This window comes from Coptis chinensis, chromosome 8 (genome assembly GCF_015680905.1).
Source record: "Coptis chinensis isolate HL-2020 chromosome 8, ASM1568090v1, whole genome shotgun sequence".
In the NCBI taxonomy this organism is placed as follows: domain Eukaryota; kingdom Viridiplantae; phylum Streptophyta; class Magnoliopsida; order Ranunculales; family Ranunculaceae; genus Coptis; species Coptis chinensis.
In genome coordinates this window covers 92460826-92472782 of record NC_141463.1, presented here as the reverse complement: position 1 = coordinate 92472782, position 11957 = coordinate 92460826, and the positions used below count along the sequence as shown (strand labels likewise).

General features: G+C 35.5%; 2 protein-coding genes across 2 annotated transcripts; both read right to left on the bottom strand.

The window, feature by feature from the left end:
• Window positions 1-1733: 1733 nt before the first annotated feature.
• Window positions 1734-2384, bottom strand: LOC147484434 (uncharacterized). Its single transcript, XM_086579749.1, has one exon. It carries the CDS (start codon window positions 2382-2384, stop codon window positions 1734-1736), a length of 651 nt encoding a protein of 216 aa, XP_086435875.1.
• Window positions 2385-6459: 4075 nt separating this feature from the next.
• On the bottom strand, window positions 6460-8354 carry LOC147484433 (transcription factor ORG2-like). Its single transcript, XM_086577880.1, has 3 exons — window positions 7767-8354; window positions 7177-7524; window positions 6460-7057 (listed from the first exon to the last, which is right to left on the bottom strand). Exons 1-3 carry the CDS (start codon window positions 8094-8096, stop codon window positions 6995-6997), a joined length of 741 nt encoding a protein of 246 aa, XP_086434006.1. The 5' UTR covers window positions 8097-8354; the 3' UTR covers window positions 6460-6994.
• Window positions 8355-11957: the final 3603 nt, after the last annotated feature.

The following is an 11957-nucleotide window of genomic DNA, read 5'->3' as shown; positions in this document are numbered from 1 at the left end:
TTTACACTTCTCCATTGGGAACAATAGAGAGTGAATATTTATAGACTTTACAATAATTTATAATTAAAGTTGTAAAATCCTAATAGCACCTAGGTTGCGTCTATGTGGAGGTATAATTTTACACCCCCCATTGGAGATGCCCTAAGTGATATAAAAAAAAAAAAACTATAAATTTGAATGTTGGAGTGCTAACTGGTTTAAAAGTTTTCTTTGGTGGTTTTTCAATTTTTATGGTTTTGATGGTTTTTCTTCGGTGAAGCAAAACATTTTCAATATATAGATTTGTGGGTTTTTCTTTTTTGGGTTTTTTTGTAGACTTAAATTTTAAAAAAAAAAAAAAAAACAAACAAAACCTGCAAACCTATTAATCGGTGTTTTTTTATACTGTCTTTTAGAAAATTGGTAAATTAAGCAGAAGAAATCGTCCGATTTATAGTACCCGTTCATATCTCTAAATTTTTTCTTGATCGGATTAGTCGAGTGGTGCATAGCGCTTATGCGCCGATTAATAGGCGTTTAAACTGCCCAGTATTCGTGAAATCTCGAAATCCCAGCTTAATATTTCAGTTTTTGAAAAACAAAACAGCCATCGATATATTTTTATGGGATCAAAAATTTTAAACTTCAAAAAACGGAACAGGATAGAATTCTAGCAATTCCAAAGCCCCAAACTATGTTATTAACTTGTTAGAGCATCTCTAGGTGGTGGTAGCATACTCTTCGTATTTGAAGAAGTTGGTCGTAAATTTCGACCAACTCTAGGTGGTCACAAATTTCGCCCGCAAATTCACTTGACGGGCCCACCCTGCGCATTATTAGTGCTGGCACGCGACAATACCAATGACGCGCGACATTGACACTGGCGCGCGCCAGTACTATTGGCACGTGCTATCAAATACAAAGTCCAAACTTTTACGAAATTGCTTCATTCTCACCCCAACACTCCAAAACTATCTCCACAACTATGGCTTCTTCTTCATAATTATAAAAAACTAGCCAACATACCGATGTTGCCGAATCAACTTAACAATCCTGTTATTTTGATACACTTGATCAAGAGAGGTGCCAAATTTACACCTCAAAAAAACACCTTGCGTTATCATGCAAGTATTTGAACAAAATGTGTCATAAAGCACCACATTGTTAAGGTTATATGCTCATACATAGAAGTTTCAACGAAGTTAGTGAAGAAGTCAGATTTTTTAAATGTCCAAATGGTATATGTCCTAGTATGGAATATATATATATGTATATGTCCAAATGGTATTGTGCAATGTGATACATGCTCTCATAACAGTACCCATTGTCTCCACATGCCATAATTTGCAAGCTTTTGCCAAAATCCTAAATTTAGATTGCAAAACCCCAAAAGCTCTTTCAATATCTTTCCTTGCAGCTTCTTGGATCGTTGCGAACCACTTCGTCTTTAAAGCGTTAGGGTTTGAAATTATTTGTATAAATGCCGCATAGTCAGGATAGATACCATTAGCTAAATAATAACCCATATTATAGCTATGATGATTTACATCAAAATAAACAGGTGAAGAAGTACCATTGATCACGTGCTCAAATACCGGCGAGTTGTCCAACACGTTGATATCATTGTGTGACCCTGGCATCCCAAAGAAAGAATGTCATATTCACAGGTCTTCGGTTGCAACAGCTTCGAGAATAACAAATGGTTTTCCAGAACGACCACTGTAAGCACCTTGCCATCTAGTTGGACAATTATGTCATTCCCAATGCATACAATCAATGCTTTCCAATATACCCGGCCATCCACGTATGGCAGAATATGCAAGCAAGCGTTCTGTATCTGCAATATTTAGCATTCGCAAGTAGACTGAACCGTATAATTTGATAATTGCATCACAGAAATGCCTCAACGCCTGGTTGCAAGTATCATCGGAAATGTATAATTGATCGTCCAATTGATCAATCACCGTACCATAACCAAGAATACGCAAAACTGCAACCACCTTGATCAAAGAATCTATATCAGGTTTACCAGCATTGTTAAATTTAGGCTGAAAGTACTTAAAATGAGTCTGAATATCGTTGAAGATGTGAAGAAATAAAGATTTTTTCATACGAAAGCGCCGTTTGAAATCCTTTTTCGGAAAGACAGGACGATCGACGAAGTAGTTGGCTTTCAAGATTTTCAAAGTCAGAGCATAGTTTATATGTTTCACTTTTCGACCCTTCTTTGAACCACTATGTGGTGCCCTTGGAGCATGTAGTTGTGTTTGTGCAAGTACAGCCAAATGGTGCTTCATAAGGGGAATGATGTTAACAAATTCTTCATCATGACTATCTACCGAGTCTTCCGCTGGAGAAAATGAAGAAAAAGACAACGATGAAGATGAAGATTGAAGGGGAAACATCTCATACACTTCATGATCTATTTTTTGGTAATGTGTGTGTGTTGTTTGTGAATGATTGATGTGAAATGGTTAAGTTGTTTGATAAAAATGTTTGAGTTGAGAATGTATGTAAAATGAAGAAGGAAATGAGTGTAGATATAGTTGGTAGAAATTCGACCGTTTTTTGCCCGTTTTTTTTTCCGTTGGAGGACGCGATAGTAGGAGTGGCGCGCCGTAGTTGTGGTCAAAGTAAAAAAAAAAAAAAACATTAATATCTGGCCAAGTGACATTACTATTGTCGCCCGCGATCCGCATCCGATCCAAATTGTCAAATTTTGCGAACAAGAATCTTGAATGCGGCATTGGATTATGTGACCATGAATGAGACTACCTAGAGATAAAATTCCGGGAAATTCCAAATTTTTTATTCAAATATAAAGAAAAATACATGTTATATTACCACCTAGAAATGCTCTTAAGTACACACTCTATTTCGTATCAATGAATGAAACTAGGAAAGTTTGAATGCCAAATTACCAAGTTGCCAAAAACTGATGATTTTTCAACCCACTGTCCGGAAATCGGCATTTGAAAAAGATTGCGGCATTTTGTACACGCATAGGGAAGTGCTCTCATTCAGTCACTTGTAACTTGTTAAAATTTAAAACTAGAGATCGCAGTGGATATCCGTACAAGGATGGACAACAATAAAAACAACATTGGCTTTTGTGAACTGTAGAATTCTATGCACTCTTTGTTTTTACACAAGACACCAACTACACAAGAAAAGAAAGCGGCGCTCTCAGAACCCATTCTGTTTCTATCCCCTCTTTTTAACTCTCTCATTCACACCCATTGTCCCGTTCACTCACTTCTGCTGTTTTGCCAGGCTTTTAATGCTAAGTCCAACGGTAACACAAAACACCAACTAAACTATCAAGAAAATTCTAATCTAATGGTGCGGCAAAACCGCAAAACCCTAATCGACCAACGTTATCACTATAAATTTACCTATTTATAGCGTCAATTTTAACGAGATAGCGTCAAGTCTACATACCAGTATGAGAAGTAGGTAGAAAAAATCTAAACTACACGCTACATTGTATGAGTTAGATTTTATTTATTTATTTATTTATTTAGTTATTATTTTTTTTACACGCTTTTGACAATGGTAGTTGGAGAGTCCAATTTTTTTTTTGTTCCAGTACGTTTAGGGGTGTCTCTTTTTTCCGAAAACTCAATTTTTCCAAATTTCGATATGATATTTTTCCAAATTTGACTATGATATTTGTATTCCGATATCAGATTTTTTAAAAATAATTGGATCGGAATTGGATGTGTTTTCAAAATCTGATCCAATCCGATTCGATTTCTGATTAATTTTTGAATTTTTAACATATAGCGGTCTATTTCATATAGTTACTAAATTAAAACTGCATATAGTTTACAAACCAAATAAGAACCCTAGAGAAGTAGAACATTGTTTCTCACACAATTTCAAAAAATCAATATTGTCATTCTAGTACATGTCTCAATTTATCTCATATTCTTATTTACTTAATTAATACATTAACATGAAGAAAAAACTTGTTGAATAACCATGTTAAAAAGTCTAATTTGTTTACTAAATTAATACATTTCAAAATGACTACTAAATGAATATATTAACTAGATAAAAAAATATGAACTAGTGTTAACCCCTCCCCCCCCTCCTCCCTTATATGGAAAATTAGGATAAAACCCTAATTTCCTATCTAGTGGGGATCTTAATTGGCTCATTTAGTAGGGGTAATAACCCAATTAAAAATGATTATTCTAAAAGAGAATCCGATTATATAATTCAAATTTTCGATTTACTTCTGTATTTTGCAAATTTCAAAAATTTTGAATTTTTTTCGATTTTCCGAACTTTCTAAATTCGGAAAAAAAAATCATCCGAAAAATAATTAGATCGGATTTTGAAAGAATATTGCAATTCAAAAATAATTGAATTTTTTTTCGAAAACCCTTTATCCAATCCGAAATCACTCCTAAATACAATACGTCATATATACTAGCGGTTGTGAAAAATACCATTGCCTTTGCAAATACTAATATGCTAACTCTATATAATGTACTATTGTAGTTTGGTGTTGGACTTAGCCTAAGGAATTTCCGAATGGACGAATTGCACTCATGAATCCCCCACAAGTTATGTGGTTTCCTAGGTCGCATAGAGTGCACAGTGAACCTTTGTTCTGTTGCATTTTCCATGGGTTTTGACTTATTTTTATGTTTTCAATGTAAACCCAATTCTACTAAGCTAAGCACAAGTCTATGGATCTAGTTTTATTACTCTTGTCTCCATGTCTAGTAAGATGATTTGTCGACCTGAACATGAATCTAAAAATCACGGATTTTGTTTACCGGATTCGGATATCTGTTTTATCTGTTTTCGGGTTCAGTAACTTGGGTCAGAGTATTTGCTTCCTTCATGGTACTGTTCTGGTGGTGCAGTGCAGTGGATTTAGTGAGGGGTCTGAGGGAAATAATGATGCTGGAATTGGGATGAAAATTTGGGTTTTCATGCATGTCAACTGGGTCCACAAGTGATGGGATCTGAAATTCTGAACGGTAAAGTTAAGCATGGTTTTATGGACTCGGGGTCTGGGTTTGTGGGGCTCGAGATATTCTATGCAAGGTGTGACCAGACAGACCATTCGCTTTTGCTGACTTTCTGGCTTACCTAGTAGGGTTCTTTAAACAAAATCTAACTTCGAATGTTTTAGATACTTTTGTCCAGTATGAAGGGGGCGCTGCGGAACTGGATACGTGGGCTCTTTTTGTAGGCCCTGGCCCATAGTTACCCACCTTGTCTCATTGTCACTGGCCACAGCCCAGGCTGAACAAAAGGAAACTTCTAATCTCTAAATCACGGACGCACCTGTTAATGGGCTGGGTCCTTTGTCCGACGTGGACATGGACATGGATGGACACGGCATGGACGCGTGTTGGATGCGGTCAATATGGTCAAGATGCGGTCAACTAAACCGGATGCGGGTCAAGATGCAATTAGGGCGCAGTCAACATAGTCATGACGCGAATTTTGACCTAAAAAAATAAAAAAATTAATCAAAATAATATTAAAAAATTAATTTTTTTTTTATTTTATTTTTTGTTTTGTTAAGACTTGATATTATTTAAAGTTTGATGAGGAAATATTAAACTAAATTTTGTGGCTATTTATCTTTAATAGTTTTAAATTTATAAATGTCAATACATTTAATTTAGTTTTTAATGTTCAATTTATATAAAATAAAATTATAAATATTAATTAATTTCCGCATCCTTTGCCGCGTTTGTGTCATACTTTTTTGAGATATATACAAATTGTTCGAGTTGTTGTATCTGTGTCTGCATTCGCATCAGTGTCTGCGTCTGTGTCCGTGCAACATAGCTTCTATTTCATGAGTTGAGCGCAGAGTCACACCACCCACTAGCTCATGAAACAGGCCCAAGGATTGTCAAAAATTAGATGGTTGATTTAAAACACACCACTACACTAGTAAAGCTGGTCAACTCCCTATCCATATTCCATAAAAAAAAAACAGTGTATAAGGATAGAGAGTAAGATTTGTTCATCTAATCTAATGGTTTGAAATCTTCCAAATTAATTGGTTATAACACACCACTACACTAGTAAGGCTAGTCAACTCCCTATCCATATTCCTTAAAAAAAATTGTGTATAAGGATAGAGAGTAAGATTTGTTCATCTAATGGTTTGAAATCTTCCAAATTAATTGGTTATTTTGGTAGAAACACAAATAAGTTGTACTCAATTTTGGTCATCTAATGGTTTGAAATCTTCCAAATTAATTGGTTAATTTTGGTAGGAACACAAATAATTGTACTCAATTTCAAATGCCGCCAAATGACATGATATTTTACATTCTACGCCATTTGAAGTGGCGGACTCCATTTAGGTTTTTCCATTTCACGCCACCCCAACCAGCGCCAAATGATTTGGTTATTTTGGTGGGGACACAAACAATTGTACTCCACTTCAAATGACGCCAAATGACATGTTATTGTATATTATGCTCAAAGTACTTTAAGTGGTTTTTCCATTTAACGCCATTTCAACTCATGTAGAATTCACTTCGTCATTCCTCAAAAATACTCTTTATATATGGAGAGTAAAATGCGGATTAAGAGTAAAAACCGCTATAAATCACACCACTTTTGTGAGGATGCATAGCCATTGGACTCGACCTAAAGAAAAAGCTGGCACATTTGTAATGCACTAATGTCTAATACTCTAATGCATAATTCCATATCCGTTGTCCAGTTAGGAAATCTAAATCGAAGGAGCAAAAATATATACTTGTAAACGAGAGGCTATATAACAGTTGCATTTTTTTTCACAAAGTTCAAATTTTCGTACTTGGAAATAAGGGCTACATAATAGTTAATTTTCTCCAACTCCTCTTTAGAGCGTGTATTCTTGCTACATAAGAACCTACTCTTCCAAGTTATGTTGCTCAATTAATCCTCATGTTAAAGGAATAAGCTCAGGCCTTGCTTAATAATTACTTATTTTCACTAAGTTTTTGTTATGTTATATACACCAAATGTGGAACAAGTTTTTCTTTTAAAACAATGAGAGTATCTTCTCCTTCAGAACTTCAAACTCCACATTTTGAGTATCCTTAACCTGTTTGATCATAACAACAACGAAAACTTGTTAAAACAAGTCTCATTTTCACCATCCATATATGTAAACGTTAAAGTGAAACTTTCACAGCTATGAATGAGTTCACTTAATTGAACTACCTGAAGGTGGAGTGTGTAAATGACCCTATTTTCACATGCAGCAAAAACTGAAGCATTTAGGACTTGGAGGTCTTCTCCTTCCAAATTATGTAAAACCTCATAGAATGGGCTCTTGTTGACCTTGTAAGTACATATCTGAATGAGAACTTGTCTATCATTGATTCGACGTGTAAAAACAGTAGGCGAAAATTGTGAGATGGAATCTTCTTTTCGCTTCGAAAAATCATTTAGCTTTGAAAGACACAATAAGATTTCTTCCTTCTTTTGCACGAGCCTCTCAACTTGGCTTTGCAGCTCTGGTATGTATTTTAGTACTTGAGAAAGGGTAGATGGATTGCTCAATTTCTTCTGCAGTAATAAATCAAAACTATGAAATATAATCGATCAAGTACATCGCTATATATATAATTAACCGTACTTTAAGTTAATCAATCTCAAGCTAGTCGGAGGATCATTTTGCTGTAATAGGGGGATTTATAATCCCTTCTGATCGATCATGTAACACTTATCTTTTCCTTTTTTATATAACATAATAAATACATACACTTATACACAACTTTTCCGCAAAAAGTAAAATAAAATGTACGTACCAGTGTTTCGCTCTTGGGGAGTAGCGATCGAAGAGTTGAATACAAGTTATTCAACTTTTTTCGCCTGTCACGCTCACTGGCATTATGGTTCAATTTCTTTGTGGTTGATGGTTTTGATGGATCACCACTAGTCGTCGCACCAGAATGCATGGAATTTTGAAGCGTGTGTCTATAAGGAGAGGAACAACCAAAGGAGTTAATAGTGCTCCATTCTTTGCAGTTGAAATTCATTATTTGATCATTAGATGTCCTTACATTCTTGTTGCTTAACTGATCTTCTAATGACAACTCAAGTGTTGGAAACACAGGGGATAGTAGATATGATAACATGTTGGAGACCTGGAGGACTAGCTCAGGAATTGAACCCTACTGTTGGAAGTGGTAATATGACCATGACATGTATATATATAAACTGGGATAAACCTTGTGATCAGCCACCTCATCCATGAATGCTATTAATAAGTAATTTGAAGGTATAAAAAGGAAAACAATAAAAACAGTTCCATAGTAAAATGAGTTATATATATACGCATAATAATATTCCTTCTTGCTATGTAGAACAATAATATATTGTCAAATTGTTACTAGGTAGTTAGCGATCATGATTGCAATAGTTGGTATTTTTCATCAAGATCACCAACTAGACAGAAAGAAATCAGGAAAATATCAGGAGGAAGAAAACAGAACAATTGTTTACATCGAATAGAGTACGAGTCAAAAGCGCGTTCGAGGCATGCCAGCATGTGGGTATAGTACTATAGTACGTATATGCGAGCGCCGTTGGGTAAATTAATAAGGGAACACGAACACTTGACAGAATGATTTATTGATATGTACGTGGTAAACTGGTAATGTGGTATGGTAGGATACCGCTTTATTAGGTTATACGACAACCAAATCATTGCATCCTCGATTCAATGAGATCAACCCTCATGAACCACAAAAATCCACTTTTTTAACTGCGTATGATCTAAATACTCAAATTAGACTAAAAAGGTGGACTTTTGTGCCTCTTAAGCTTGTACCATGGAAAATCTTTATATCCCTTTTCCATCTGATTCAAAGGCAAGGTTAATTCCTAGCCAGCTAGAAAAAACAGTCTCCTTTATCATAGAAATGAGTTGGAGTGTAGTTTTTAGTGGAGAATTCAGCTTTATACATGCAGCCTATTAATTAAACAACGGGATTAATAACTATGTCCTTTACAGCCTCCAGTTATACTGTACTGCTCTTCTGGGGTATTAATTATACTCTTATGTAATACCGAAGTTTTGCTTAATTACTTGCAAGATATATATAATTCGATCTGCATCATCTACTTTATTCAATTCCTCAGGGTATACTAGTAGAGTGTAGAGGTTGACATGTAGATGGAGTGTTCTATGCGCATGCTATGCATGGTCTCCACAAGCCCAGACGAAATTTTCATGTGTATAGCGACTTCATTCTCGTGTGTTACGCACGCTGTATTTTCTTGTATAGAGTACTGTCTTGATTCTTTTATCACGATGTTACCAAAAACACTGAGTAGAGTATAATTATCTTACAAACTAATCTCGGATAAGAGTATTATATGTACTAGTTGCGCTGTTGCACTAAGATTTATGTGTTTCGTACTTTCATTACAGTTTAGCTATAGTTAATAGGACTCGAGATCTCTACAACTGGGTACAGAGATCATCTTTGTAACCGTGTTATCTCGCCGTTGATCCGAATCTGAGATGTGTGTGTGTGCCTCGATATATATGTGTGTGTTCCGAAATATGTGTGTGTATGCCGAGATACGAGATGTGTGTGTGTGTACAGAGATCAATGGTACAGAGATCAATCTCTGTACCCGGTTATAGAGGAACCTTAATATCCGAACCCCCATCTTTTTCAAAGCAGGTCTAAGTGGCCAATAATCTATACTGCTAAGTTTTTTTTCCCCTAAGTTAGCAATATATTAATGTAATATAAGAACAAGTTACATAAGAGTGTCCAAGTTGGAATCTATACTGCTAAGCATAAAGCATCGATCCTTTTAAATTCAATAATTTTCCATCTTCTGCTGTTGATGTATGCTTATTTAATCTCATGATCAGCAAATGTCAATGAATTGCAACAATTTTTCTGTAATTAAATAAGATGCTCATAATCATTCTATAGAGATACATATGTGATCAGATCAATATTATGTTAATGAGGTTGTACTATTAATTCCACAATTACAGTGTGGTCGGTAGTTTTGGTACTAGCTAGTGATTTACCAAAATTCAAAACCACGTCCTAGAGAAATAGAGATGCAATGAAAAAGCCCAAACCTTACAACAAAGAATTTGCATTTTTAATCATATAAAATTTTGGCTTGTTACAAAAACAAAAAGGTTTCACCAAACATGTTGTATGATTGCTAATAAGGATGTACTTTTCTTAATTAAAATAAAATTAAAAGATGTACAATTGCAAGACCATTCCAAATTACTTCATCCAAGGATGTAAGATACCCCTTCTTGCTCATCTCTTTTGGAGAGCTATTAAGTTTTCTGGATAAGGAAGTAGCATACATAACATGTGTGTGATTTCTTCCGTAATTTCTTTCTTGCCACTTATTGTTACCTTAGGAGTTAGGAGGTTAAGATTTCATAATGGGTTGATTGGCTGATATAGTGGAAGCTGATTGCTCCAATGTTGAGCTTTCATAACGGATCCGAATGTTGAGCTTGAAACAGAAGTAGTGCTCCAAGAAGGCATTAATTCAGACTCGATTGTCCAAGTGCGTGGAACCAGAACCTCAATCGATGAATTCAGACTCGTTTATTCAAGTGGAACTTGAAACTCAGTCGATAGCGGTGTTATTAGCATCTCAGTTGAGGGTTGAGGATGAAGCTCGATTAGTGCTATCATGGCTGGATGGTACCAGGCCGGAAAGAAAAACAAAATGAATTCGCCCTCGGTGTTAATCAAGCAGGCCCATGTTTCTCCACCAAATAATAGATCTAAGTTACAAACGAACTAGGATTAGTAACTATATGTCGAGATGATAGAGCCTGATGGTGTATAATGGTGGTTTTCATTGTTAGAAACTAGGGTATACCCATACCTACGGCCCGTGAGGCCTCGACGCTTGCAGTACTACCCAACACTCGATATTTTAATGTACGACACTGATCAACTCATCGGTGCTATCATAAACACGATATAACACTAAGAGCGTAGTAGGTGCCGCACTTGGTCCATTAAGGTCCTAAATAGTTAAAAACTCATCCCATAGTTCAGCAACTATTGTTGACTAAGACAACACTGACCCACCACAATTGATTGAGTGGATCACACACAATGAAAAGTAAACAACTCAAGACTTGGAATATATTGGATCTGCCATGTCATAATTTTTTAGAAAGATTTGTAGCCACCGGATGGGGCTTTTCGGGCCCACATCGTTCTGTTTTGTTAGATAGAAGATGGAAGACACCTTGCATATTACAACTTTGATTAACTTGTTTCCATGGAAATGCATCTATATAGTACAATATGCATTATCTTTGTGTTTGCATTGAGATTGAATGAGTGTTGTATGTATTCCTTAATTTGTACATAAATATGTTAAAACAATAATGTAAATAGACCCCCCTCCCCCCCTCTTTTTCTCCTTTTTAATATAAAAGTTAGCTCACTAAGAAAAATTAGTATCGAAGCCTTTCCAGGATAATCTTTCCACTTGTTCTCTTGTTAAACCTTTTGTAAGCGGATCCGCAATGTTATCTTTTGATCTTACATAGTCGATTAAGATAACTCAATTTGAGAGCAATTGTCTAATGGTGTTATGTTTACGACGTATGTATCAAGACTTCCGTTATACATGCTACTATGTGCTCTACCAATAACAGATTAGCTGTCACAATGTATACACACTGTTGGCACAGGTTTAGCCCAGTTTGGAATATCCTCTAAGAAATTTCGAAGTCACTCAACTTCTTTTCCAGCCTTATCCAACGCTATGAATTTCGGTTCCATAGTGGACCTTGCTATGCATGTTTGCTTTGAGGATTTCCTTAAAATTTATGCATCTCTCCTTGAGTAAACCCCATATTTGATGTCTTTTGAGTAATGCTTAAACAATTTCCAATTTTTAATTGATTAATTCAAGGAGATACATAATCCCCCACATTTTCCAATTTCTCATGACAAAGTCAATAAATTGGAAAACCA

Excerpts from the sequence above, each read along its gene's own strand:
- LOC147484434 (XM_086579749.1), bottom strand. The coding sequence starts at position 2,384 with ATGTTTCCCCTTCAATCTTCATCTTCATCGTTGTCTTTTTCTTCATTT.
- LOC147484433 (XM_086577880.1), bottom strand. The coding sequence starts at position 8,096 with ATGTTATCATATCTACTATCCCCTGTGTTTCCAACACTTGAGTTGTCA. Across the intron at positions 7,525-7,766 it reads TCCCCAAGAGCGAAACACTG|AAGAAATTGAGCAATCCATC; the intron begins GTACGTACATTT and ends TTATTACTGCAG. Across the intron at positions 7,058-7,176 it reads TTTACACACTCCACCTTCAG|GTTAAGGATACTCAAAATGT; the intron begins GTAGTTCAATTA and ends ATGATCAAACAG.